Source organism: Aspergillus bombycis (genome assembly GCF_001792695.1).
Source record: "Aspergillus bombycis strain NRRL26010 chromosome Unknown contig00123, whole genome shotgun sequence".
NCBI classification, from domain to species: Eukaryota; Fungi; Ascomycota; class Eurotiomycetes; order Eurotiales; family Aspergillaceae; genus Aspergillus; species Aspergillus bombycis.
This window is the reverse complement of record NW_019170125.1, coordinates 56,346-82,178: the sequence shown is the minus strand read 5'-3', so window position 1 is coordinate 82,178 and position 25,833 is coordinate 56,346. Positions and strand designations below refer to the sequence as shown.

General features: G+C 49.1%; 8 protein-coding genes across 8 annotated transcripts; 5 read left to right on the top strand and 3 right to left on the bottom strand.

Annotated features, from left to right (window-relative positions):
• Nucleotides 1-395: 395 nt before the first annotated feature.
• ABOM_010311 (uncharacterized protein) lies at nucleotides 396-959 on the top strand (the record flags this gene model as incomplete). Its single annotated transcript, XM_022537439.1, has 1 exon — nucleotides 396-959. The coding sequence occupies one exon, from the start codon at nucleotides 396-398 to the stop codon at nucleotides 957-959; it is 564 nt and encodes a 187-aa protein (XP_022384724.1).
• Nucleotides 960-1,222: 263 nt separating this feature from the next.
• On the bottom strand, nucleotides 1,223-3,907 carry ABOM_010310 (putative PHD transcription factor; the record flags this gene model as incomplete). The annotated part of the gene is made up of 2 exons (XM_022537438.1): nucleotides 1,223-2,175; nucleotides 2,263-3,907. 2 exons carry the CDS (start codon nucleotides 3,905-3,907, stop codon nucleotides 1,223-1,225), a joined length of 2,598 nt encoding a protein of 865 aa, XP_022384723.1.
• A 2,499-nt stretch (nucleotides 3,908-6,406) lies between these two features.
• ABOM_010309 (sigma-70 region 2 family protein) lies at nucleotides 6,407-8,413 on the top strand (the record flags this gene model as incomplete). Its single annotated transcript, XM_022537437.1, has 1 exon — nucleotides 6,407-8,413. One exon carries the CDS (start codon nucleotides 6,407-6,409, stop codon nucleotides 8,411-8,413), a length of 2,007 nt encoding a protein of 668 aa, XP_022384746.1.
• A 252-nt stretch (nucleotides 8,414-8,665) lies between these two features.
• Nucleotides 8,666-10,336, bottom strand: ABOM_010308 (sugar porter family MFS transporter; the record flags this gene model as incomplete). The annotated part of the gene is made up of 5 exons (XM_022537436.1): nucleotides 8,666-8,683; nucleotides 8,746-9,705; nucleotides 9,769-9,849; nucleotides 9,907-10,109; nucleotides 10,168-10,336. The coding sequence occupies 5 exons, from the start codon at nucleotides 10,334-10,336 to the stop codon at nucleotides 8,666-8,668; spliced, it is 1,431 nt and encodes a 476-aa protein (XP_022384747.1).
• Nucleotides 10,337-11,994: 1,658 nt separating this feature from the next.
• Nucleotides 11,995-15,346, top strand: ABOM_010307 (putative C6 transcription factor (Mut3); the record flags this gene model as incomplete). Its single annotated transcript, XM_022537435.1, has 4 exons — nucleotides 11,995-12,199; nucleotides 12,261-13,164; nucleotides 13,214-13,825; nucleotides 13,876-15,346. The coding sequence occupies 4 exons, from the start codon at nucleotides 11,995-11,997 to the stop codon at nucleotides 15,344-15,346; spliced, it is 3,192 nt and encodes a 1,063-aa protein (XP_022384740.1).
• A 302-nt stretch (nucleotides 15,347-15,648) lies between these two features.
• On the bottom strand, nucleotides 15,649-16,633 carry ABOM_010306 (oxidoreductase, 2OG-Fe(II) oxygenase family; the record flags this gene model as incomplete). Its single annotated transcript, XM_022537434.1, has 2 exons — nucleotides 15,649-16,195; nucleotides 16,326-16,633. 2 exons carry the CDS (start codon nucleotides 16,631-16,633, stop codon nucleotides 15,649-15,651), a joined length of 855 nt encoding a protein of 284 aa, XP_022384741.1.
• Nucleotides 16,634-17,787: 1,154 nt separating this feature from the next.
• ABOM_010305 (uncharacterized protein) lies at nucleotides 17,788-18,105 on the top strand (the record flags this gene model as incomplete). Its single annotated transcript, XM_022537433.1, has 1 exon — nucleotides 17,788-18,105. One exon carries the CDS (start codon nucleotides 17,788-17,790, stop codon nucleotides 18,103-18,105), a length of 318 nt encoding a protein of 105 aa, XP_022384738.1.
• Nucleotides 18,106-23,073: 4,968 nt separating this feature from the next.
• On the top strand, nucleotides 23,074-25,255 carry pacC (putative C2H2 transcription factor PacC; the record flags this gene model as incomplete). Its single annotated transcript, XM_022537432.1, has 3 exons — nucleotides 23,074-23,331; nucleotides 23,469-23,760; nucleotides 23,817-25,255. 3 exons carry the CDS (start codon nucleotides 23,074-23,076, stop codon nucleotides 25,253-25,255), a joined length of 1,989 nt encoding a protein of 662 aa, XP_022384739.1.
• Nucleotides 25,256-25,833: the final 578 nt, after the last annotated feature.

The window sequence follows — 25,833 nt, the reverse complement described above, 5'->3', positions numbered from 1 at the left end:
CTTCCGAAAAGGAACCGTGATTGGGTTCTCAAAACTAAGAAACCAGGCCAAGGAAATCGATGATATGGAATTTTTAGGCCAAGTATTGAGCTCCCTATCTATTACGTTCTGCTCCTTTTCCGACCGTTGCCTCTTCCTAGTCACCACAAACATCAACTCAACTGATGATCGTCGCTTGCTAGGTTTCACGATCAATACTCGCAGCACAGCTGTGTAGAACCTCATTACCGTCAAGTTCTAGTGCAAAAACATATATAATCCACCCTGCAAATCTTGACATATTCTCTCCACACAGGCTCCTTGGGTCTTTGTTATCCGCATCTCGACAGTCACCCTTGTCGCGCGATGAAGCAATCTCACATCTAGACTCTGTTCAATTATTCCCTGTCTTTGATATGGCTGCCGCTGTACAAGCTATAGACGAAGTCTCCGATACTCTGCGTATGTATAAAGAGGAACGGGAACTACAGCAGACTCATCAGGTAGAATCCACAGGAAATAACGACTGCCGCGTTTTCCTCGTCATTGCCGGACTTGATACTCTTACCGAAGGTGTGGTCCGAGGTTCCTCCACAGTCAGAGGAACAGCCATTCTGTCAAATTTACTGCGGACTTTAACACAATTGTCACAAATGCACAGCTCTTATCTTTCCGTGATGCTTGTCAATACCAGCGGGCTTGGGACGTTGACGTCCGACACGCAGACTGCCCCAGGCCAGATGCAGCAAGGGAGAAATCCAGGGAACAACCCGTTGACTTCTCGCGAGAACGGGATTTACTCCATATTCCACGCAAGTGAGAAGTTGTTTCCTAGTCTTCTTATGCGAACATTGGAGCAGGGAATCGATACTCATCTTCTGTTATCGACTGTCAAATCCGCGCACGTGGTTGAAGTTATCAAAGACAGGGTAGGCAACGGCGTTGGACGATGGTGCATCTGGGACAAACAAATAAATTGAGCACTGGCCCCGAAAGATTACTTTTGTTTGGAGCTGCACATATATATCAAGCAGTCCATTTATTTGTATATATTATCAAATCTTACACCAGCCTCGTCGAAAATAGCAACCGCGGCCCAAACTACCCAAATGTGCACACCAACTCCGTATCAAAATCCCTGGGTTTTGCTTCCTTCCGCGAACAAGGGTATCATTTATGCAAATGACCTATAACAGCACCGCAAAATAGCACTATAATATCTCTGATCAGCCTAACGTTGGCTTCATTGACATCCGTTTTGGGCATTTTCTTTTTCAGCCCACATCCTGAGAACAGCTCTCTCCACGACGTTTTGAGCTTCCTTTTCACACTTTGTGAGATCCTGACCAACTGTATCCTCCTCGAATAAGATCTCTTGTTGTTGAACCTTGACCCATTGTTTGTGTCTCTCACAGCGCTTCTTGATACAAATCCCCCGAGACAAGCTGTTGATGTCATCCTCTTCTGTTTTGGCGCCATTCATGACGGTGTCGCCATCTGCATCAGTGGTATCAGGATAGCTAGACGCCAGCGCCTCAGGAGTGCCATCCTCAAGTGTTTTCGCCCCAACTTCCGATAGTCTCCATTCGTCGAACTCCTCATCAGACCAGGCTAACCGTGAGTCAAAACCGCAGATATCTTTCCATCCGCCTTTAGGTTCGGCTTGCTTCAATCGTTCTAGTACACTCTTGGACCGTTGACGGACAAGATTCACGAATGTGTTACGCGCATTGAGCATATTCTTGCGATGAAGCAGCTCATCACGTCGCTTGCGTAATTCTTCGATTTTCGAAGCCTCATCGGGTGAGTATGTAAGATCACCAGGAGCGAAATCCAATCCAAGCTTTTTCTTGTCTTTCTCTTTTGTGCCTGTCTCGGGGTCATCGGGTGGTAGCGAGACAATCCGTTCGCCAAGCTTACGAAATTCCGCCGCTGAAGATACATCCGTTATCACGGCCTTGAGATCACCGGCAGTTAGGATTCCACCCCTGCTCCCAAGGTCGTCCATCTTGTTCTCGGGGGCCGGGCTCATGTTGAGGTACTGGGTCTTCAGGCGCATGAATTCCCGACCATGCTCATCAGAACAGTATTTGCTAAGATTGTTATTGTTAAACCGAGCAGGCTTCCGACAAGAGGGCACGCGACACATTGGTTTCCATGTAGTGCATCCCTTGCCCTGCTCTTTGCAGTTCGGGCCTGGCTTAACATTAGCGAGGAACTGTTATCTCAGGAGCAAACACCAACATCATAACAGCAAGGAAAAACCAAACGAGAGAGACTCACATATATACTTGTCAATCAAGTCAGCATCTTTTGGATCGATGTTAACACACTTTCCATGAAACCAGTCGTCGCACTCGCCATCACAGGCAATCATCCATGTATGATTATCGGGCTTACGGCAGATACAGAACAGCTCGTTCTCATCTGTTGAAGCCTCTTCTTCGTCTTCTTCTTCTTCATCGTTCTCCTCTTCTTTCGCTGCAACTTTCTTCGGGGCCTTTCTATTCTTAGCGCCTTTCTTTTTCTTCTTCGTCCTGCTTTCGGGTGCTGGAGAGCCCGCTACAGATGCAGAGCCCTGCTTCTTGGCACCAGGGGTTTTACTGGTGCGAGAGGAAGGGGTGTTGGATTGATGGCCATCAACACTTTCAGTATCTTCTTCGGTAATCTTGCGCTTTCTGGCAGTTGACTTCTTTGCTGTACCTTTCTTTCCACCGCCAGGTGTTGATTTTCTACCTGAGGTGGGTTTCACTGAATTGGCAGGCGATGACCGATCAGACGACGAGGCTCGCGAACCTCGTCCATGTTTCAGATCGGTGATTTTCTTCGGTGTCGGGTGTTCCACGGGCGTGTTTACGCCATCAACCTGGGACAATATAGACTTATTGTCGATCTCATCGCTTTGAGGAACCTTGTCCAAAGTCACATTTGATGGTTCTGATTTAACTTGTGGCCCTGGCGTATCTTGACTCGCTTCAAGCTTGGAGCCCACTTTTGCGTTCAAAAGGTTCTCATAAAGATCAGCCCATGCTTCAACATTGCCACCAGCCGCCGCTAATGAAGACCATGTGGGCATTCTGAACCGTCGGTGTATCGTGTTTGCCCTTCCGAACCCAAAATATCCGCTGTGTCGCCAACCCATAATGCCCACGACTCGGTCATCGTTAACGATTATATTGGAAGGAGTCAGATTGTTGTGTACGAGGCACAGTATTTCATCTTCCTTATTCTCTTGGAACAGAACATCTTTCTCCATCTCCTGTATTTCGGGCGGTAGCAAAGAGTTGAGTCCACTGCAAACGTACGACGGGCTGTCGGGGGCAGGGTCGATACTTGCCATGTGCTCGAGGATCTGACGGCATTCTTGCTTGAACTTGTTAATTTGTTCGGTGCTAAGATACCTCCAGGCGACTTCTAGAGAAACACCAGGAATTCTGGACTCCACAGTGACATTCTTCCCATCAACTGTCCCACAAAAATGTATTACCGGAACGGCGACTTCAAGTGCTTTAAGAGCATCCTCTGCTTTCCTTGCTGCGCTCAATTCATTCGCGTTAGCGCAAGAGTACCTTTCAGCTGTTGTGTCGACCACATCGTCCTTGTCAATTCGGATTGTTACACTGCCAACAGAATAAGCCTGGCGGTCCTCTTGCAAGTTCATAGAATTCTCTGGGCTCAAATTCTCTTTCACTATGCTCTCCCAATGCGAAATAGCATCGGGGTCCGATTGCCACCAGTGATCGTAGCGGGGTTTGAAATCATCGTCTTGCGGAGCGTAACGACCGTAATGAGGGCTTTGCTTAAGGAAGGGGTCATCTTGCGGTATATTATCCGGGTTTGTTTCATATGGACTTATGACCGTCGTATTATCACCATTGGAGCCATGGGACTGACTGACGCCAGTAGGTGTGGGCGCCCCGCCAGCCATCGCGTAACTTCAAACAATGCGGTAGTTGCCCTGGCAAGCGATTACAACGATGTTAATCAACTCAATCCAAGGAATCTCCAGACCTTTACAGTCAAAAATCAGAGTTAATGCGAAGGAGCTAGATTATGTTGTGTCGACTATGTGGTATATGTTGGTCTCGTGACGCCCAGTAAAGGCATCATGAAAGCTGGCGCAAAGTCGGTAGTGTCAAAAATCACGCAGATATCGGGTAGGCCGAGAAATTTATCGAAGCGCCCATGTGTATTGTACCCTCAACGAACTGTTCTGGCAAAAGCGACAGTGGTAGTGACAGCAACGGAGTTCGGAGATCGATGCGGAGTTGCTGAACGCGCGACTGCGTGATATGAGGATGCAAGAGGGGATCAACAGATGGGGAAAACGACCTGAGGATAATCGAATCGAATAATAGTATCCGACAGGCTCGAGGCCGGGAATTGGAGAGCTGTGAGAATAGACACGCGTGGTCAACCCCCAGGTTGTACCTTTCGGGGAGCTCAGAATACTTTCAGATTTGCAATTCTGCCGCGGACTTTAGATGAAGGCGGTGTATTTTATCTCCGACGTGGTCGGGCGGTTTGATACATTTATCAACACAGAATTTCGCCTCTTTTAGTTTAGAGATAGTTGCGGTAGCTTGCCAACAGGCTGTGAACAGCTGTGGGAAATTTTAACGATTCCTAAACTCGCAGGCTTTATATGACTTACAGTCTACCGTTGAAACTGTGATTGCTTTTCAATGAAGTATGTACATTACATATGGATGTAATTGATGTCACCGAGGGGATCGGTTCGAGCCGGGGACGTTATACCATTTCGCAGGATCCCCCCTGATGCCAAATATGCAGGCAAGGGGTGATTAGCGAAGGGTTCACGCCGTTGAACATAACTGATGGCATAAGAACGTTTGTTTATCTGATCTACCGCCAAGGTTGAGAGCCAGTGTACTCTGTAACCAAGACTCCATTGGTTCTAACCATACCTACTTTCTTAACTTCGTGGCCTGGTTAAAGCTTAGACCGATAAACTTGGAAGTGTCCAGGAGAGCCATTGCCAGTCTCACCTGGCCGTTCAAAGAAGCTGCGCGCGGTCATTGTAGGTTAGATAGTACTGAAGATTACTCGAGGAGCTAATGCATGGGGCCAAAGTTAAAAGAAGCGACAGTTTATGGAGTCGAACAATGAAAGAGAGGATAGATAATTTCTCGATGAGAAAGTCCTCCAAAGGGGGGCCAAAAAGTCCAGTATTCGACCAGCGATCGTGCATGATACCGAAAGGAGGCTAGTAGTACGGAGTAGTATAGTAGTGGTAGTTACTACTAGTACTAACTACAGGATAGGAACTAGTTGCCATGTGAATGGTACACAGTACAAGTGTGTGGGGGGATGGATGATTGTCACCCAAAAATCAGGTACCAATTCCCACCCTCACTGGACCAATGCTACCCTGCGCTGTTATTTATGGGCGTGGATGATCAACTACTAGTCGTAGTAGGATTTATCCATGATCGGCCCATTCCCGAACGACACACAGCATTCGACCTGGGCGCAATGGTGATTGGCCCTAGGAGCAGCACCTGAATCTCGACGGGTTCTAGACGGATGCACAACCGAATCGGAAAGGACGGTGGTCCTACGCCTTTGGGTTTAGTCGCCCTTCTTCCCATCTAATCTCGAACTCTTCAATCCGTCGGCTTCGACGCTTCAAACCCCGTTACCAAACACCATCTGATTCCTGATTACTGATAATCCTGCGTTCAGCTTATTGCCACTTTTATTACTCTTCTATTCGATTCTCCTGAGCAACCCCCCCCCCCCCGGGGCCATCTCCACATCCTGGTTTCTCCAGAGGCGATTGTGAAAAGAGAGCGTCGCCTCATGTCATCATTCGACACCGTATAGTCTCAGCCGCATCGTTCTTTTCTGCAAGTGAGACGGCCGCTTCCAGGGCTGAGGAGGCAAACACAGATCAATTTTTATTTAACTACCTTAAGCCGCAGATCCCATTTGTTTGGAGGCTCGGACGTTTCCCTCCAACGGTTGCCCGTAGCTCCACATCCCCCCCCCCCGTGAACACTCGTGGACACGGTCCTCTATATAAGGTGACCGACAGAACCATAAATGAAGAAGATTTACTAAGTTTCTTTCTGAAACGCCAAGTCGATTGACTCCCCCGCGACATCTAGATTGTTGACATCGATCGTCTTGTTGTGACTTGTTTTCTGCTGCTGCGCCTTCTGACTACCGACTAGTCCACGTTCGGACTCGCATTTTGCGGGGGCCCAAAATAGCATCGAGGCTTTGCATGTTTCACAATGCGCCGGGGTTGCTGCCACTGATCATACGAAGTCCAACTCTCATAACAGCGCATGACGTACCATCGAAGAATTTCGCAGCTCTGACCCCCGAGTTGCAACCAAAAAAGTAAACACGCAATCGTTAGCAGTGTTGACCACACAGAGGGTTGACAGAACGCCAAACCATGTCAAATGTGCCTGACCACACGGATTCAGCCAAGCCTGCGACAGAATGGCAGTTCATCGACGCTTCCAACAACAGTCGGAGCAATCTAACCCAGGTCAAGCGCCATGTGATGCAACAATACATGCGTCAAAAACGTGCGTCGGGTCAGCCTAGTAATGACGCCGAACAGACGGCGGTAGAAAGCCACAATGCACCACGAAAGTCCACTCGACGCCCCAGGAAGGGCAGGACGTCTACAGGGGACACTGCCCAGAAAGGAAAGGAAAAAGACGCGAATAGCCAGAAGCAGAAAAATGCGCAGTCTTCATCAGCACAAAGGTCCAATATCAAAGTGGTTCCAAATCAAGATTTGACGGACGATTTGGTGGAAGAAGTTGAGCGAGATTTTGTTCCTGGCGTCATGAGCTACGCAAGTGCTGAAAGTACATCCCTACCGGCCAATTCTTTCTTTCAGCTTCAAGGTTATCCGCTGTCGCCCTATCTTCTAGACAAATATGTATCTGGAAGTCAGAGTAGTGGCTCAGAGTCAAGCAATTTATCCCCATGGTCATCCACACCAACTTCCCCATCTGATGTCACACTTTCTCCAAAAACTATCCTCAGTGCAGCACGAACCGACCCTTTCAACACCATGCCGATGGATCTTGATGCTGAGGGCCAGCGACTATTTGACTTCTACGTCAATGAGATGCCTGCATGTTCCTATGGTGGTCATTTCCGCTCTGCTAAAGCCCATAATTGGTACACAGCAGTCTTTGTTCCAGAAGGTATGAAAGGCGCCGTCACATTCCAGAACACTATTCTCGTACATGCAGCAAACACTTGGGCTTGGGTACGGAACGAGGAGGAGACTGACTATACACTTGTTCACCGCAACCGCGCAATCTCCATGCTCCGAGATCATATGACAAGAAATCCGGGCGATATCTCAGATGTTGCAATTATTGCATGTCTCAGTGCTGCAGGTCTCGAGGACTTTGACCCTCGTCCGGGGCACAAGGAAATTAGCTGGGTACACATGCGGGCTGCGAGGGAAATGATACGTGCCCGAGGAGGACCAGTGGCCTTCGAGAATACACGGTTGGGCATGTTAATCAACTGGCAAGATTATATTCTATCTGGATATGAAACAAATGGGCTAAGCTTCTTCTTCGAGTATAACCCTTCAGTCAAACGGTCTTTCAAGGCGCAAGGTCAATGGCAAGACTCGCTAACGCAAACATTCAATTTGACACCTTCCCCCCTTCCTTCAATGCCTTTGTTATCACCTGGGGATGCTCTCTCGCCCTCTGGATTAACCAATCTAAGTTCTTCGCTATCATTCCTGTCACCAGAGGATGAGATCAGACATCAGTGCGATGAGTTCATCGACTTTTTGAAACGTTGTGAGGAGCTCTCGATATCCCATCGATCTAACCGCGCCAATATGCCAGCTTTAGTGCGCTACACTGCGTTTCAGGAGACATCACTTCTGTATAGCATCCTTGCCGCACCACCCGGCCTACGCTTTACCGCTTCAGGCAACCGTAAACAATTTGTCGCGCGGCTGGTTGCACTGATCATGCTCAATGCAGCTCTTTGGGATTACCGAAACTCTGTGCAGCATAGCGAAACCTTCCTCTGGACACTAGAGCAAGCAGTACTAGCGAGTGAGGTTGACACGAGTGGATCCGTTGAAGCACTACTTCAGATCATGCTTGAATGCAACGATGGTATAACGATAACCGACATGTCTCCTTCGACATTAGGGAACCAAGGCATGCCCGATTTCACGCAGTATTCTCCTACTGCCAAAACACAGTACGGGCGACCTTGGTTTGCTGGCCGGATGCTCAAGGTTGCGAAACGACTTAGTCTGAACTCCTGGATGGTTGTTCACGACTTCCTCTTTTCATGTTTGACGTTATGTCTTGAGACCCCTGTGTCTTTGTGGGAACGTGAACTGCGGCAGGAGATCCTCAGTGCGCCTCTAACGAGCTATATAATGCCTGCTCTGGTAGAGTGACCGGATCGCTCCATTTATCCCTCTTTGGTATGACGCATAACTATATTTATCTAGCTTTGGGATAGATACCCTTGTCTGTTTTCATGTTCATGAATGTACTTGATACCCAACTCTTATATAGCGAGCGGTTACAACATCCGCAATTCTATTGTTATTATTATTATTATTATTTTTTAGAAAAGAGTCTATTATGATCTACATATACTGGTACATACTTTGGTCTATATCTACTATGACATTTTTGCATGGCAGCTAAGCCGCAGGTTCTCCCTAGACCAGTCGCTGTCTGCAGGGTTCGAGACAGCAACAACATCATTTTTAAGGTCCGGGACAGGAGGTGGAATATCATCCCGCGAGCCGGATGAGAAGATATGTTCGACCTCCTCAAGCGACTTACCAGCAGTTTCAGGGTAAAAGGCCCAAGCGATGGCAGCGGCCACCCAATTAAAAGCAAAGAAGCAATAGAAGTAATTGAAGCCCATGCTCGACCTCGCAATTGGCGTGCATTGCGCAAAGACGAGGTTCAGACTCCAGTTTGTAGCGGTTGCCAGCGACGAGCCGCGGGCGCGGATTGCTGTCGGGAAGATCTCAGACGGATAGATCCAGGAGATAAGGCCAAGGCCGGTAAAGAAAATTGAGAAGACAAAGAACATGGCAATCGCGGCACGGACAGCATCCGGGTTGGCAGATGGGTCGCGAAATCCGCCGTTGGCCTGGGCTAAGGCTGCTTCTATGCACATGGTGGCACCCATGCCGAGCAGGGAAGGTATGAGCAGCGTACGACGACCCACACGGTCAATGAAAAGCATGAACACGGTATTCCAAAACTGAGCTAGGGCTCCCCATATCCCTTGGAGCATGAGCGGGGTTGTGCCCTCCAGTCCTAGCGTCCTGTACAGGCCTGGATTGTAGTTCGAGATGATGTTGGTACCTGAGCATTGGGTGAACGCTTGAATACCGCATGCCAGTAACAGGCGATGGCGCCAGCGAGCCTGGGATAGCAGCTCACGCCAGGAGTGCACGGCAGAACGTCGTTCTTCGGCGATGCTGTCGTTGATTTGGGCGATCTCAGCGTCAATCATCTGAATATTCGACCTGTCCCGGTTTAGATGTAAACGAGAAAGGACCTCTCGACCGGCTTCAGTATGGCCTTTCTCGATCAGCCAGCGTGGAGACTCGGGAAGACACCAAACACCACCACAGAGGATTACGGCGGGAACAGCTTGGATGGCCAATGGGAGTCTCCAGGTGATGGCACCGGTGTGAAGGGAGCAGCCATATCCAGTCCATTGCTGGTCGGGGTTAGTAAGGTAAACTGGAAAGCTATACAGATGAATGAGATTGGTATGACATACAGCGACGACAATCCCCAACCCGATCATCCATTGTTGCATGGAGCCCAAAAAGCCGCGTATATGGGGAGGAGAAACCTCACTCTAAGGGGAGTCAGTCTAGTTCAAGAGCAATGTTATATCAACATAGGGAAGACATACACAGTAAACTGGAATGGCAGATGACATCAAGCCTACAGCCAAACCAGCAATCAATCGGCCTGCAATGAGCATGGCGACAGTTACGGCACCAGCTTGCAATGCTGCCCCCAAGCTTCCCAGAAGGCCTCCAATGAAGATGACGGGACGCCGTCCATACGGATCAGAGATGTATGAGACCAGAACGGAACCTAGAATTGCGCCCCCTAAATTCCAATTAGAAGGTGTTTCGCGTGCTAACGTCGTCTGTAGGTGGGCCTGTACCATTGTAAGAAGCGACTATACCACCCGTGGCGGCGTCAGAGGGATGATTAAAGCGATTCTGAAAATCCTCTTGGTCAAGGGTGGACGAAATTACACCGGAATCGTAACCAAAGAGAAAGGAGCCCAGCGTTGCGAAGACGCAGCAAAGGGTCACAAGATAGTAAGCCATGGGACAAAAGGCTGGACTGGTGAGTGATGTGCTCGGCGTTAGACTGAAGGTGGTGTGGCATCTATAAAGACCCCATTCGTGTATTCCACCGCCTTCTTGTATATTTCCATAGGTGATTGCTAACGGCTGATGAGATTCTTGTTAATGGGGGAAAGTACTTTTTTCTGACGTTCCGTCTGGTGGCGATGTCAGAAAGGAGGAAGAATGCCAAGGCAATGCATAAGTCAATGCCACTGCGAGTTAAAATGGGAGTAATCGGGTTGATTGAGAGTTGAACAAGACCTTGATTGGCAATGATGAGCACGGAGAACGTGGTAGAAGAGGGTTGAAATGGGGGGTTGCTGTCATTCTATACTTTCCAGGTATGTATGTACATCCATCCATGTTAGTTACAACCGATCCTGAGGATTCGAAATCCGCCGTGACCAGGGAATAGTTAAGGTTAGCGGTAATTCTCGCCTGACAGAAGTGGAAAGCCGTGCCTGAGGCTGCGCACGGCATTCATTACCCTAGCATTTCTTCAGCCTTACCTAAAAATTGGAACAGTTTTCCCACTGACGTATAGAGAGGCTTTCCGAGACCTCCAAGACCGGTTCCGGCGCTAGACCCGAAAGGGCGGGCGCTGGCAGGGCCAAGGAATCAAAGGATCGAATCGCCGTCAGCCACTATCAGATCGCCGAGGCCAAGTTTTTTCTTTCTGTTCCACTAGTTGATGGTCAGACCCCGACAATTACCTCAATCCCACTAATGAGTGATTATTTCATCCCTCCCTGACAGTGGTGCCTTTTCCCTTTTCACGCGGTTCTTTGCATATTCTGTCGTCTTCTCGGTCTTCTAGTCACGTTCTGGTCGCTTTCGCAGTGGATCTCTTGGTCTTGGAAATTAAATTTGACTTCTCTCGTCACTAAGTTTGTCTCCCACGACGTATTCAGCTCGCATTCGCTTTGCCCTCCCTGAGCTCATTGTCTCCACATTTTCCAGCCTAACTTTTCCCTCGTTCAATTACCAAGACATCCCCAAATTAAATCGGACCACTGTTTGGCTAAAACAGGGCTCCTAAAAGAAAAAAGGGAAAAAAAAAAAAAAAAGAGAGAGAACCCTTCCAGAATTATTCCGTATTAAACGCCATAGCTATTATCAATTTGATCGCGACGACCCCGCCGCTCCCTTGATCTGTTGGAGTCTCGTATATGGCCATCACTGGATTTCCGCGGATATTTGTTTGACTCATCCAAGAACACAATTACTAATTTAACAGAACCTCTCCTCCTACAGCTTCAGCACACCCGCTGTCGGATAATTACTTTCAAGGAAAACACAACCACCGAAGCAAAAAGAGCGTTTTTCTAGCCCAGTGATTGGATCCCACTTGCAATCCGTCGGAAAAACGAATCGCACCGTCGTCATTTTCTCCTACTGCTCGATGAACCTGTGAGAAACGTCAATTCCACCCTCGTGGACGATAACGGTCGGATCGCCACGCGGGCATTGCTCCTTGCTGATCAAATTAGTCTCGCGCTTCTTTCGTTCTCTCGGGACGCCCAGAACACATTCCTGATTCCACAAACGCACTTCAGTCGGAGCTCGCTCCCTTGCATGATTCTGCGCCGACCGCCTTAATCGATCCCCGACCCCTGGACTGAATAATCGCGCGCACTATGGGTACTCCGTCCAGCGCTTTCCATACCGCGTCGGCGGATAATGCGACGGACGATGATCCATCCGGCCCTTCTGATTCAGTTTTCTACCATGATGATGTAGACCCCTCTTCTCTTCAGTCGCAAGACCAAGATGGCTCAAGACCAGCCAAAGAGTCCCTCCCCATGCAGAAGAGGCGCCGTGTAACCCGAGCTTGCGATGAATGTCGACGAAAAAAGATCAAATGTGATGGGAAACAGCCATGTACTCATTGTACCGTATATAGCTATGGTCAGTCACCACCCCTCATGTTCTCTTCGTTGTGTCTTTGCGGTCATTCACCATATGCTACCGTACACCATACCGGTCTACTTTGCGTGTTACTCACTTCCCTCCCCATCGGTAGAATGTACCTATGACCAGCCATCGAATCGTCGCCGTAATCCGGCCCCTCAGTATGTGGAGGCCCTCGAGGCCCGTCTACACAAGGCCGAGGCTCTCCTTCGAGTCGTTCTTCCCGACATCAACCTCGACGATCCCCGGTTTGATGAGCATGCTACTGAACAAATGCTAGCCGCCGTCAAGCGCGACAAACACCAGCCACATCAACCGCCCGTAACCACCAACGGCTCGAATCCCCCGCCCGTTGCTGCGGGCCCAGCGGACGCCCCATCAGATAACTGTTGCGGCGAAGAATCGTTGCTCGAATCAATGGTGGATAATTCAGGCTATCTGGACTTGGACGATCAGGGTCACTGGGATTATCATGGGCACACCTCCGGCATCACATTCCTCCGACGACTTCGAAAGCAATTGGGCGCCGTTGATATCTCGGCGCCGGCGATGCGATCGCGACCCATCTCACACATGTTGGACAGTCCCAAGTCGGCATCAGAGTCCCCGCAGGATACATTACTACCGCCCACTCATGACCTGCCATCACGCGATGTGGCACGACGTCTGTGTCACAATGCCTTGGAAGATGGTTGTTCTCTGATGCGATTCGTTCACGAACCCTCGTTCTACGCCATGTTAGATCGGATCTACGATACACTGCCTGAGCAGTATACCAACGAGGAGCATGCATTTCTGCCACTCCTCTACATTGTGATGGCTGTCGGTTGTTTGTTCTCAGATGACGGGACGGGTACCCTGGATCTCTCCGGTTATGAAAGCGCCATCGGCCAAGGGTATGTCTGTCCTTGGCACTAAGGTATTATATTTGCTAACTCTAGCCAGGTTTCAATATTTTAAGGCTGGTCGGCAGCTCTTAGAGATCACCGACTGCCGCGACTTGACCTCCCTCCAGGCTATCTGTTTCATGGTATTGTTCTTGCAATCGTCTGCCAAGCTGAGTACTTGTTATTCATTTGTCGGCATTGCCCTTCGCTCTGCCCTACGCCTGGGTCTGCACCGCTCGGTATCAGCCAACTTCAACCCCCTCGAACAAGAGCTGCGGAAACGCATCTTTTGGGTTGTTCGGAAGATGGACGTCTATGTCAGCACGCTTCTGGGACTACCCCAGATGCTAAGTGATGACGACATCGACCAGGAATACCCAATGTCTATCGACGGCGAGTTCATCACTTCGGATGGCATCTTGCCCGCACCGTCGGATTATACGCCTCTCATGGCAGGTGCCAATGCGCACACACGACTTTCAAGCATCATGCTCAAAGTGGTGAAGTATATCTATCCGGTTAAAAACGCTCAGCACCGGTCCAAGTCAGACCAACGTTATGTTGTAAGTCATTCCAAGATCCGGGAGATTGAGCGGGATCTCCAGGCTTGGATGGAGGAACTACCGGCGGCTTTACGACCTGGGACCGAAGTGTCCCCTCAGCTCGAGAGGTACATTTGACCCTCTCCACTCCTTTGTGACCCAGACTAACTTTCTGTAGAGTACGACAATTGCTGCGCATTAGTTATGCCCATGTGCAAGTAGTCATGTACCGCCCTTTCTTGCACTATGTCTCGAGTGGCTCTCAGGCCCGGGGCGTTGATCGGCGGTCCTACGCCTGTGCTGCTGCTTGCGTTAGCGTTTCCCGGAACATCGTCCATATAACTACCGGTATGCATAAAAGAGGTCTGCTTAATGGGTCCTACTGGTTTACCATGTATACCACCTACTTTGCTATCTTGTCTTTGCTGTTCTTCGTGCTCGAAAATCCCGACTCTCCCACGGCTAAAGATGGAGTGTTGAAGGATGCTATGGAAGGCAAGAACACTTTGACAGGACTGGCAAAGAAGAGCTTGGCGGCGGATCGGTGCTCCCAAAGCCTCATCTGCCTTTTCAAGAATCTTCCTGAATTATTAAAGAACCGCCAGAGCAAAGCGAACCCGGTGAATCTAAAGCGCCCTGCCCCCTCCAGTAGCAACAAACTGGGTAATGCTAAAAGCCCTACGGCCGCACCTGCGATGCCTCCTCCGCAGAGAGCGAGCACATTCCCTATTCAATTATTGAACAGGTCGACCAAAGAGGCCAGCAATATGCCCAAGAGCTTAGACGACAACCATCCCCGCCATAGCCGATCGAATTCTCGTCCAGCGAATACACCTCCCCCTTGGTTTTCGTCCACACCCGAACCGTCCATGGATGCCATATCAACCCCGTCCGAGACACAGGCCACTGAGTCCATTGCTGCCTCATCAAACACATCTCCCCTTCCTGTGTCCATGTCCACGCAAGATATGCCCTCGAGTCCATTCGTTGCCCAGCAGTTCACAAACCCAACCAACCTTCCTGATCTTATGCCCATCATGTTTCCCTCTGATGATCCTTTTGCCTACCCTACCCAGCCGATGTCCACCTTGGAGAATGACCATTTCCGACAGGACGGCGGGGCCATGCAATTCGGGCGGGATCTCGCGACACAGCGATCGGTGCCGCCTTCTACTGATCCCACCAACGCCATCGGGGTATCAACTCCGACTCTCGATGGCCTGGGTAATTTCCCCTTGTTTTCCAACAACAACACCCCAACACTCATGAATGCTGCTCTCCCTATGCGCCTAGCAAACCCCCCTTCCGTGAGCCAGTCACGGTTACAGTCGCCTGTTTCACACGCATCTACCCCGACGAGTGGGGAGGCAGTTAACAGCCCTGATCTGGTTTCTCTTCCGAACAACAACTTTATGTGGCAAGGTTACAACTTCCAGCCGCCAGATGTCACCACGGAGCAGTCAATGCAGCCGCCGATGCCTTCAGGGAATGTGCAGAACTTCGGCATGGGCGTTGAGGACAACGCCATGGGGATGAGCATTGATTTAGGGATCTCGCTGGACGATATATTTGGGAACACCGATGCGTGCCGAACTGGCAATGGACTTCCCAATGACGACTGGATCCAATGGATGAATGTCGGAAACTGACTTGGTATGATACCTTTCTTTTGCCATTCCACGACGATAATGTAACGAGCAACGGAGTACGGATATTGATGCGGCGTTTGTGGGTTTCGTATAGTTCTGAGTATCATTATCCGTATATAGATGAAATGTCATGTTGATTTGTACATACGAGGCTCTCACGGTATAGAAGTGTCTATTTAGCATAAGATCTAGGTATATTTTATCTGTATATGGTACACCTATAGTACAATAACTCCACCAACCTCTAGCCAACAAAATCAACAAACCCATAGAATGCACGGGAAAAAAAAGAAAAAGAAATATCACACCCTCCTCCTTTTCGGCGGTTGATGCCAACTCCAAATATTCAACCCAATCTTCGTCCCCTCCGTCACCGGAAACGCGGCATGCCACGTCTCCAAATACCCACTCCCATCTGGTCTCAGATTCTCCCAAAAGATCGCATTCCCCTTGATCGGCCGAAACGTCACCCCCTCCGCCTCATTCTCACACTCCACAAACCGACACCACTTCTCATCCCTCGGCCTCTTGAACCGCGGGAAATTCGTCCCACCGCCCGTACACTCATCCCCGAGATACACCATGAACGTACTGGCGCGGTCGCCGCCGCGCGCGCTCGAGCCCGCCCAGTCATAGTGGTGCCGGTAGTGGCCGGAGGCGTTGTACCGCTGGGCCCACATGCGCTCGATATACAGGTGCGGTTGCCAGCCTTGGAAGGCCTTTGCGCGGTTCTCGAGACAGCGGACGGTGTTGGTGCGGGGGAGGAGAGCGCGGTCGGAGAGCCGGGTGTTGGGGTCGACTCTTTCCGTTGTGCCGTCGAAGATTATGGAGGGAGTGTACGTTTCTTGGCTATTTTTTGGACGTTAATACCTTATTTTTTTTTTTCTTGCTTTGGCTATAAGTAGGGATTGGTTTGGTGTGGCGGTTGGTTATGCATGTATATTCAATTTCGCAGCGCAATTGATTGAACTGGACTCACCCGAGCTCGACGAGATGGTCGGCTTCCTCGGAACTGAGGAAATCCTCGATGTAGATTACCAATGGGTCGCGACGGAGGAGATGAACCCGGTAATTGTCCGGGTGACAGGTGGCTTCAATGCCATCATCTAGACTGAGGATGGTGCCGTTCAGGATTGGACCTTCGAGGTCGGCGGCGTCATCGTCTAGGTCGAAGGCGATGTCTTCTTCGGAAGGGGGGAAGAGTTGGCGGAGGGCGGGGGCGATGAGGAAGATGTAGATCGGGAGGAGGTAGAAGAGAGAGCCGAGGATTGTTGAGAGTTTTAGCATTCTTTTCTGGGCGGAGAGAGATATATATACATGGAGAGGGAAGGATGTGTTTTTGATCTGGAAGGGTTTAATCGATATACTCGCGGTCCAGAACATGTGAGCCCGGCTGATCGCGGATTTGCTGGTTCGGGTTTAGGGTGGCAGAGTGGGACGTTGGACGTTGGACTAGACTGGATGGGGAAAGTATCTTCTATCGCTGATCAACTACGAGTATTTTTATACTACACAGTACATACACCCCGGCGAGTCACGGTATATGCTGTTGGCAACGGTCATAGGATGCAAGACTATGGCCTTCATCATCGGCCTTGACTCCACTGAAATGTCCCACGAAGTAATTTTCCGTCGAACCCAAAAGGACTAGCGCATTGCCATAAGACATGTATGGGTTTATATTTCCTGCAATTCGGGGATCCACATGGCGTTAGCCAAGGGAGTGCTCATATCTGCTATCTGGGTTTGGCCCGATAGTACAGACTTTCTCCCAAGTTTGTTTGTTGAAATCTCTCTGCACACGAAAGTGCGATAGAGATACAGATGTGGGCAGTTAATTGATCCTGCATCTCTTTGGTGTAGTATTGTCGATTGAACAGTACGATTAGATAACCCAACACCGCTCTGTAGAACGAGCCAGGTACCTAGCACACTCATCGCCACCCTTCGGCGCCTTGAATGCACCCAGCAAGGATAGGCACGTATCATAATCTCAGGCACTGACTGGGTCAGGATGCACACAATCCGTCGAAACAAGACCCTCGGGAAACCTCGTAAAAACAACAACAAAACAAGTCCCCTGATATCATCATCGAACTATATCCCATGCTTCTCTGGATGTGATTGGGATTCCGTGTACTTCGTGAGCGTCATAGCAGTATCAAAAATGCGCGCCACTAAACCCTATTGTCCACAAGGAAGGCTAGTACTGTACTACCTTCGTTGCTGTTTCCCCACTCAATTCCTGGGGGTATTAAAGCGAGGATTACCATAAGTGTACCACATTTCATATCTAACCAGCCGCATTCGTCTTCTACGTGGTTTGTCCTTGTTCCTTTCATCTCGAGGCAGCGCCTCCCCCTTTCACGGCAGCTCACCACCGGCCAAAGAACTGAACACTAACTACCACAGAGCCCGAATCACATATATATCAAACCATAATGCCGACCTCGAAGACCGATGCAGACCTTCGCCTCCCCGACCCTGCCGCTCAGCAACGGGGGCTGCAAAATACGACTCAGAACCAGGCTGCGACGTCGAGATTGCAGGATACCTCTCGCTCGGCCGGTGAAGCCCAGGGAGAAGACATGACTTCGCGAATGACGCTACAGGAGCTCCTTCAGACTAGAATGGACAAAGATGGCAACCCCGTGTCAGACCCTGTTGCGTTCACGGATGGCGCCAAGATGCAGGAAAGCAGTCAAGCCCTGGATGAGGCGGATCTAGTCGATGCCGCTTATTATGATGATTTTGATTGAGGCAAAATTTTGGAACATGTCGCTGTGCTGGTTTGAGAGCGTGTTTTGGTGAAGTACTCATTTAATTGTATATTATTGTTCTGATTTGTTACACTCATTTCACACGGTCGGTTTCAATACTACTTCATTCTGGTCTTTATGTCTGGCAATCTGTCGTGACTTCGTTAAAATAGCCCTTGCCATAACTTAAAGTTTTCACATACTCTTCACCTCACATAGGTAATTCCTACAGATCACCGGAATAGGTAGTCCAAGGGGTACAAACCCGAGGGGGCCTTCGGGGTCAAGACATTGTCCTTGGGAACAGCAGCACATAAACGCGAGACCACTCCACGGCTCGATGGTCGCAGATGTGACATCAGGAAACCCTGGAGAGTTGTGGATAGCCCCCTCTTCCTCTGATTTCACTGGTCAATACCAAAGTTCCAAGAACCCCTAACACGACTTTGGGGTTGAGTGGATCGGCCCATGTCAGCTTTGCGTACCTATGATATAAACGCGCCTTCCGCACGCCACAAGCGAGATAAATATAACATCACGTGGAATGGCAATTGTCATCAAAGCATCCCCAATATCTCGGGTTTTTGTTTCCACAGGCCTAGTTCCGATGCCCTAATGTATTCGCATTATGATGTAATGAGTTCGCCTCTCGCATGCCTAAAGGCGGTAATATAGCCATGTGTCCATACTGTGTCTTGGACCAGACCATGGAAGAGCCATCCCAAAAAAACCATCATCTAAGATCTCTCCGACGGGATATGAAACGACCGTGGAAGAGTTATTGAACGACATACTGGCCACACAGGAGCGGATTCTTGAGTCGCATGATCCAGTGAGCTGAATGGAAGACTCTAGAGTTATTCAGGAGTGGCTTGATCGGGTGCAAATGACTATAATGCGGTACGGTATTACATCGGAAGAATATCTACAATCTTGATAAAACTGGGTTTGCTATGGGCTTGGTAGCGGAGTATCATAGAAAGCCCTTTTGAGAATGGGTTACTTCTATTGAATATATATTAACTCTACTGGGTGGGTACTTCCACCATATATTATCCATAAAGGGAAGGTCCAGATAGAGGGCTGATTCCAAAATCCAAAATCCTGAGTGATATATTCCTTAACCTAATAGCAACAACACGTTCTCTTCATTGGTTATAGATATTGATTGTTCGCCGGCTCTCTACTACTAGTAGTTCCTTTTGCAGCATCTTTCCCTGCCGACGCTCGAGCCTACGGCCTGTGACTCAAACATAAAACACAGCGCACCTGAGACATGGCTCATGGAGGATTACACTATTGCAGTTTAAAGAAAAGTAAATCCCCTTGTGTTAATTTGTTATGAGCGATACCTCTCACACTATCTGCTCCAGCAACATCTTTAATGGCCGATTCTTTCTCACTACCAATAACAACTGTTGTTGCACACAAGATCGGAATAGCCATTTAAAGAATTCCTACCCAACACTTTGCTAAAAGGAAAGTTATCCAGATAAACTGAGTGATTGTGTACCACTGGCAGCTACTCCTCAACTGGGATGCGTGGTAGCCCAGTACTACTAGTAGTAGAACGTCTAGCCTTCCTCACAAATGATTGAATCCCAGCAAAAAAACGGAAATGATAGTAGTATTCCGCAGATGATTTATAACTAGACTAGATAAAAGATACACCATTGAAGTTCTAGGATTTCTTGTCTTTCCAGGCGGTTACCCAACTTATTAAATACTGTATAGAAGACGTGGAGAGCATCAATATTTCGAAAACCTGGACCCTATACGGGGCAGGGTGCTCCTTTAATCCTTCACAATATTGTCCAGACCGAAAAGCGCTTAAAAGATAAATCTCAGACCGGCCAAAAAGAGGCGGAGCCAGTCATCCAAAATTAAAGAACTCGAAGTATCTCACCATAGCTATTGAACCAATTGTGGAGAGGACCTAGAGCCACCCGAAATTGGTAAATAATAAAATCAAAAAGAAGAGGGAAAGGTATAGACAGCTTGCAACATATTGCAAGAGATGGTCTCTTTTTCTACGAAGAGAGTCCCTATTGCAAAAGTGGAAATACCGAACGCATCAGAGAAGTAAGTGCCCCCCCCCCTTACTTCCAGAACAAACCCGTTGACTTATGCCCCGCAATTTCTCGTTTACGAGGTAGATGCGGAGTACATTCATGGCTGGCGCATAATATATTGAGAACTAATGCACGTACTATATTATTACGGTGTTGAGGCTAATAATGACTGGCTGAGAGCCACTATATATTAAATCCTCCGGATTTGAAACTAAATGGTGCTGTCAGCCGGGATACTAGTTGCGAGTGTAATGTTAGCTTACAGGCTGCATATATATAGATTTGTTTAGTCTTTTCTTTTCAGAGAAGACCAAGTGTATTCAAACTCTCAATCAAATAAGAGTAATTCATTGGCAGAGTTCAAATATACGAAGAAACCATCAACGGGATTGGTTTTCTCCGTTGAACGCAGGAGATTCTCCCGAAAACATACCGGTATCGTACGGGACTGCACCATGACAGAAGTGGTCGATATTGAACTTGTGGATATATAAATGGAAAGGAATCTTAAGTTTCTATCCGTTGATGAGCAACATATACCAGAGTAAGAATCGTCGTATCGGATACGCTTACTACCACCCGTTCGGACCCTAGGGATAGCACCCAGCCCAAGGGTTCAGTAACGTAGCAAGGGAGTGGAACGGAATGGGCAGAAGCGAAGTAGGCCGCGTATCGTAGGAATGATCATACGAGGAGGAAGATCAGGCTCAATACGAAGTACACTATCTAAGTAAGAGACGCCATTTAGTAGTGCAGCTTGCCAACTTTACAAACGAATTCCGGTTTTCTGGTTGAGTGACATGGTTATTTCATGTGAGAAATTCCCTTAAGAACAGCCTTGTGTGTTTTGCTGCGGTGAAAATGGTTCTTCCATCGTCAATGATCGTATTCTAACAAGGATTCCGGCCACAAAGATATCATAGTACACCGATCCCGGTAGAATAAGTATCGGGTACGGACTGCAGCTGACGGCGTCTTCTCCCTGAGCCCTGTCACACGCTGTTGCAAAACTTAGTACCGTATGTATGTGCATACTACTACTACTACTACTACTACTACTACTACTACTAGTAATAAGGGCCTACGGTACTATACAACAATTTGATACGTGTATTTCTTACAGACAAACGATATACCCCTGTACCATACTAGAAATGGAATAGACACAGGGACACATTCCAAGAGTTAATCTTGATAGACAACCAAGATTAGGAGCGGTTTCGACTTCGTCTGGATCTCGGTGAGCGACGTGATTGTCATGCCCAGAATAGGTTGAAAAGAAAAAGTGGGCTCAAGCATTAGATAAGGATGGGGACATGCGGAGGATGCACCTGTGTTGGAAAGTGAAACGGCAAACCTCTCAAGTTGTGATCTGGATTAATGCCGGTTCTCCTTCCAGAAGCACGTGGGACCCCATACCTTAACTTTCAGACTTGGAATCCCTTGGCAAACGCTCTTTCAACGGAGAGTACTTGACAAAGATGAATGTTTGTACGGTGCTTATGCAACTTAACGTATTAGAAACGTAGATGTTGAACTATTGGCTAGCCCTGTTCTTTGTTTCATCTCCTTTCCCCCGTTTATTTTCTCCCCGGCTCTCGTACAAGGTCGCGTTCAGCCCTCTTTCCATAAGGTTGGACCTTTCTGGGATAAAGTTTAGCAGCCGTTCAATAACCTCCAAATGCCACAAAGCCAAGGCAGCAAGATTATTAAGTCTGGCGCCAAGTATAGCAGTCTCGATGCATCATCTTGGCCACTTCCAAGACTTCCACGGAGCGGGAGACCAAGACAGGGAGGTGCCAAGAGAGTATCCGTGGTTACCACTGAAAACCATTTCTGAAAAAGCACTCTTGGCCCTCCCCCGTTTGTGGTCGAATATGAGGTAATTTAGCACCGGCTCCAAGCCATCGTTGGTTCCTTTGATAAGGCCAATCGTGGTTCGATTTTCAGGTAACCGCCCGTGATCTCGTTTAAATCTCCCCGAATTCGACCCAATCAGGTTAGCGATACCCCCATCTTTCCAGGGTCTGATTGGCGCTAACCCATCACTTTTCATTCATGTGTAAGCGGGGCCCGAGGGTCGCAGGTCTCCGGTAATGATGCTGTATGGTACGTTTCAGGTCGGCTGCCGATCGAGTCCCCTTGGTGACATGTGGACACTATATTGGGGAGTAATATTGAGTTAGGTAGTGTCATTCTGACGGAGGTATCATTCTGAGAAAAGAATCCATGCAGGGGATCAGTTATGCCAGGTGTTCTTTTTTCTTTAATTTTTCTCTCTCTTTATTTATTTTCTCTCTCTTTTGTTCTTGCTTTGCTAAGAGCGAAAGAAGAGAACAAGGAGAAAAGTGGTGGCCTAATTTTCCTGCACGTGCGGTATCGTACCATCCCAATACGGTAAGTAAGGAGCGCCACAGCCCCGCATCATTCTTGGCCCGGTCTTGTCGTCTTGTCCCTGTCCTCCGCCGGGCTGTGCAAGCGGTCTTTTCTGGGCAAGGCTCGGCTCCGGATGTCCGCACAGGACAAGAACCCAAGCCTCCCCCTCTTGCTTCCAAGACTTCCTCTCTTCTTATCTCTCTCCATATTCCCCCCCCTGACTTGTCCTGTCTGTCTTTTCCCAGTCTTTCCCTTCTCTCCCCCCTTTTTCTTTATCTCACCTTGTGTTTTCACAACTGTTTCTATATTCGGTAACGCGTGTTGCATTGGTAGTTGTTGTCAATAGACAACTCATCGCGTCTTACCTTTCCTCATCCCTGATCTTCCTTATTAGCCAAAGATCCCTTAGCTTGGACATCTTTGGTTGTCTATTGAGGGATAATTCACTTGGTTCGCCTTGTATTGAGTCCTTTCACAACAACTTCCGCTCCCAAGAAAGGGACAAGAAATTTTCTTGGCAATGTCGGAACCCCAAGACACCACCTCCCCTTCGACTGCGGCTGCTCCTATTGCCGCGTCGACTGCGCAGGAGCAACCCCAAACCCAGTCGCCGCCTCAAGTATCCGCTACTACGACATCCTCGGTGACGGCAACTGCCGCCGCAGCGACCGCAGCTGTAGCATCCCCCCCTGTTAATGGTGCTGCGCGCCCGACCGAAGAGTTGTCTTGTCTTTGGCAAGGATGCTCTGAGAAGTGCCCTACCCCAGAGTCCCTCTATGTAAGCTTACCGTGATTTCATATCTTCTGTGGCCATTGTCACCCTACCCAGCAGGCATTGCTGCCACTTGTCCCTTCAGTATATCACATCGGAGCCCTTCGAGCGCTTGCTTTTGACTGTGGCTGATCATTTTACAGGAACACGTCTGTGAACGTCACGTAGGTCGCAAGAGCACAAATAATCTCAACTTGACCTGCCAGTGGGGTAGTTGCCGAACTACCACCGTCAAGCGCGACCACATCACCTCTCATATCCGAGTACATGTGCCCTTAAAACCTCACAAGTGTGACTTCTGTGGAAAGGCCTTCAAGCGCCCTCAGGATTTGAAGAAACATGTCAAGACACACGCAGATGATTCAGTACTGGTTCGGTCCCCTGAACCGGGTTCCCGGAATCCAGATATAATGTTTGGAGGTAACCCAGCAAAAGGTGTGTCCTATGTCTCTAGTAGTATCTGCTGCGTAACTGACCTTATGGAGCTCTAGGCTATGCCACAGCTACGCATTACTTCGAACCCGCCTTGAACCCCGTCCCCAGCCAGGGTTATGCTCACGGAGCTCCTCAATACTATCAATCTCATCATCCACCTCAACCAGCGAACCCATCTTACGGCAACGTCTACTATGCGCTAAACCATGGACATGAGGCCGGCCACGCATCCTACGAGTCGAAAAAACGTGGATATGATGCCCTGAACGAGTTCTTCGGTGACCTCAAGCGTCGTCAGTTCGATCCAAACTCCTACGCCGCGGTTGGGCAACGCCTGCTTGGTTTACAAAGCCTGTCTCTTCCCATTCTCAGCGGCGGCCCACTCCCTGAATATCAACCCATGCCTGCGCCTGTGGCAGTAGGTGGCGGAGGCTACAGCCCTGGTGGCCATCCTCCCGCTCCTGCTTATCATCTGCCTCCCATGAGTAACGTCCGTACCAAGAACGACCTGATAAACATCGATCAGTTCTTGCAACAAATGCAGGATACTATCTACGAGAATGACGATAACGTGGCAGCTGCTGGTGTTGCCCAGCCGGGTGCCCACTATGTTCACGGCGGCATGAGTTATCGCACCACCCACTCGCCACCCAGTCAGCTACCTCCAAGCCATGCTACGGCCACCACTTCTGCAGGCCCCATTTTGGCCAACCCTGCGGCCCATTCGCCTACTGGAACACCCGCTCTCACACCACCCTCGAGTGCACAATCGTATACTTCTGGTCGGTCGCCCATTTCTTTGCCCTCAACAAGCCGGGTATCCCCCCCTCATCATGAAGGTGGCTCAAGCATGTACCCTCGCCTTCCATCGGCTACTATGCCTGATAGCATGACCGCCGGCTACCCAACCACATCGAGCGCAGCTCCTCCGTCCACCCTTGGCGGTATCTTTGACCATGATGATCGTCGTCGGTACACCGGTGGCACCTTACAACGCGCAAGACCCGAGGAGCGTCATCTACCTGAGCCGATGGATCTCTCTCATGATAACAAGGACGATGGAGAGCGGACACCACCTGCTAAGCCGCGTCAAGCACCCTCATCACCCGGTCGCATCTCCGCTAGCTTGATTGACCCTGCCCTTTCGGGCTCGGCGACGGAAGCAGAGACGCTGCGGACGGCCCAAGCCGCGACTGAAGTCGCTGAGCGATCCGACGTGCAGTGGGTTGAAAAGGTCCGCCTTATCGAATACCTGCGCAATTACATCGCGTCTCGCCTCGAACGGGGTGAATATGACGGCGACTCAGGCATGACTCGTGAGTCGCGCACACCAGAGGCTGGACATGATGGCCACATGGAAGGCGTGGAGAGCGAGCCTGTTTCTCGTCCTGCCAAATCTGAGTCTCCGGTGAAACCTGAGGCTGGAGGTGATACAGTGATGTACCCGACACTACGGGGAGTCGATGAGGATGGTGATTCTAAGATGCCTAATTAAGCGATACTCTTCAAATTGTTCTGTTTGCATTACCATGATCCGTTACTCTACTCTTGTGCATCCTTTTCTTTACGGCTCGTTACGAAACCGTTGTGGGAGTTTGTCTTATTTCACTTTGTTTTTCTTTGCACTGAATCGTGGATCTTGATTACCGAATACCTACTATTTTTTTTTTGTAACTGCGGGTCGTGGTGTATTTGTTGTTTGTAAGAACGTTTGGTTCAAAGATTTCTGTTCTTGTATAGTGGGGAGTTTCGAATGCAAAGGACAGGATTTGGGTACAATTTATCACTTTTTAAAGTTTCTGTATCAATGTTTCTCTCCAAAGCCCCGGGCATTTTTCTAAGTTTCGTAGACCTGCTAAGACATGAAGAATGAGCGAGACTCAGACTGTTATTGGCCAGGCTGCACAGAAAGCGTTTCGGGTGCAATCCAGATGCATGAAATAAACAGCGAGAAACCAAATCCGACCGTTTGCAACCAAACCATGTTTATTTAGTTACGGCCTACTTCTGGTATAATGTAGACATATAGGGAGTGGGAAGGGGAAGGTAATAAATATTTAGGGGGAAGGATCT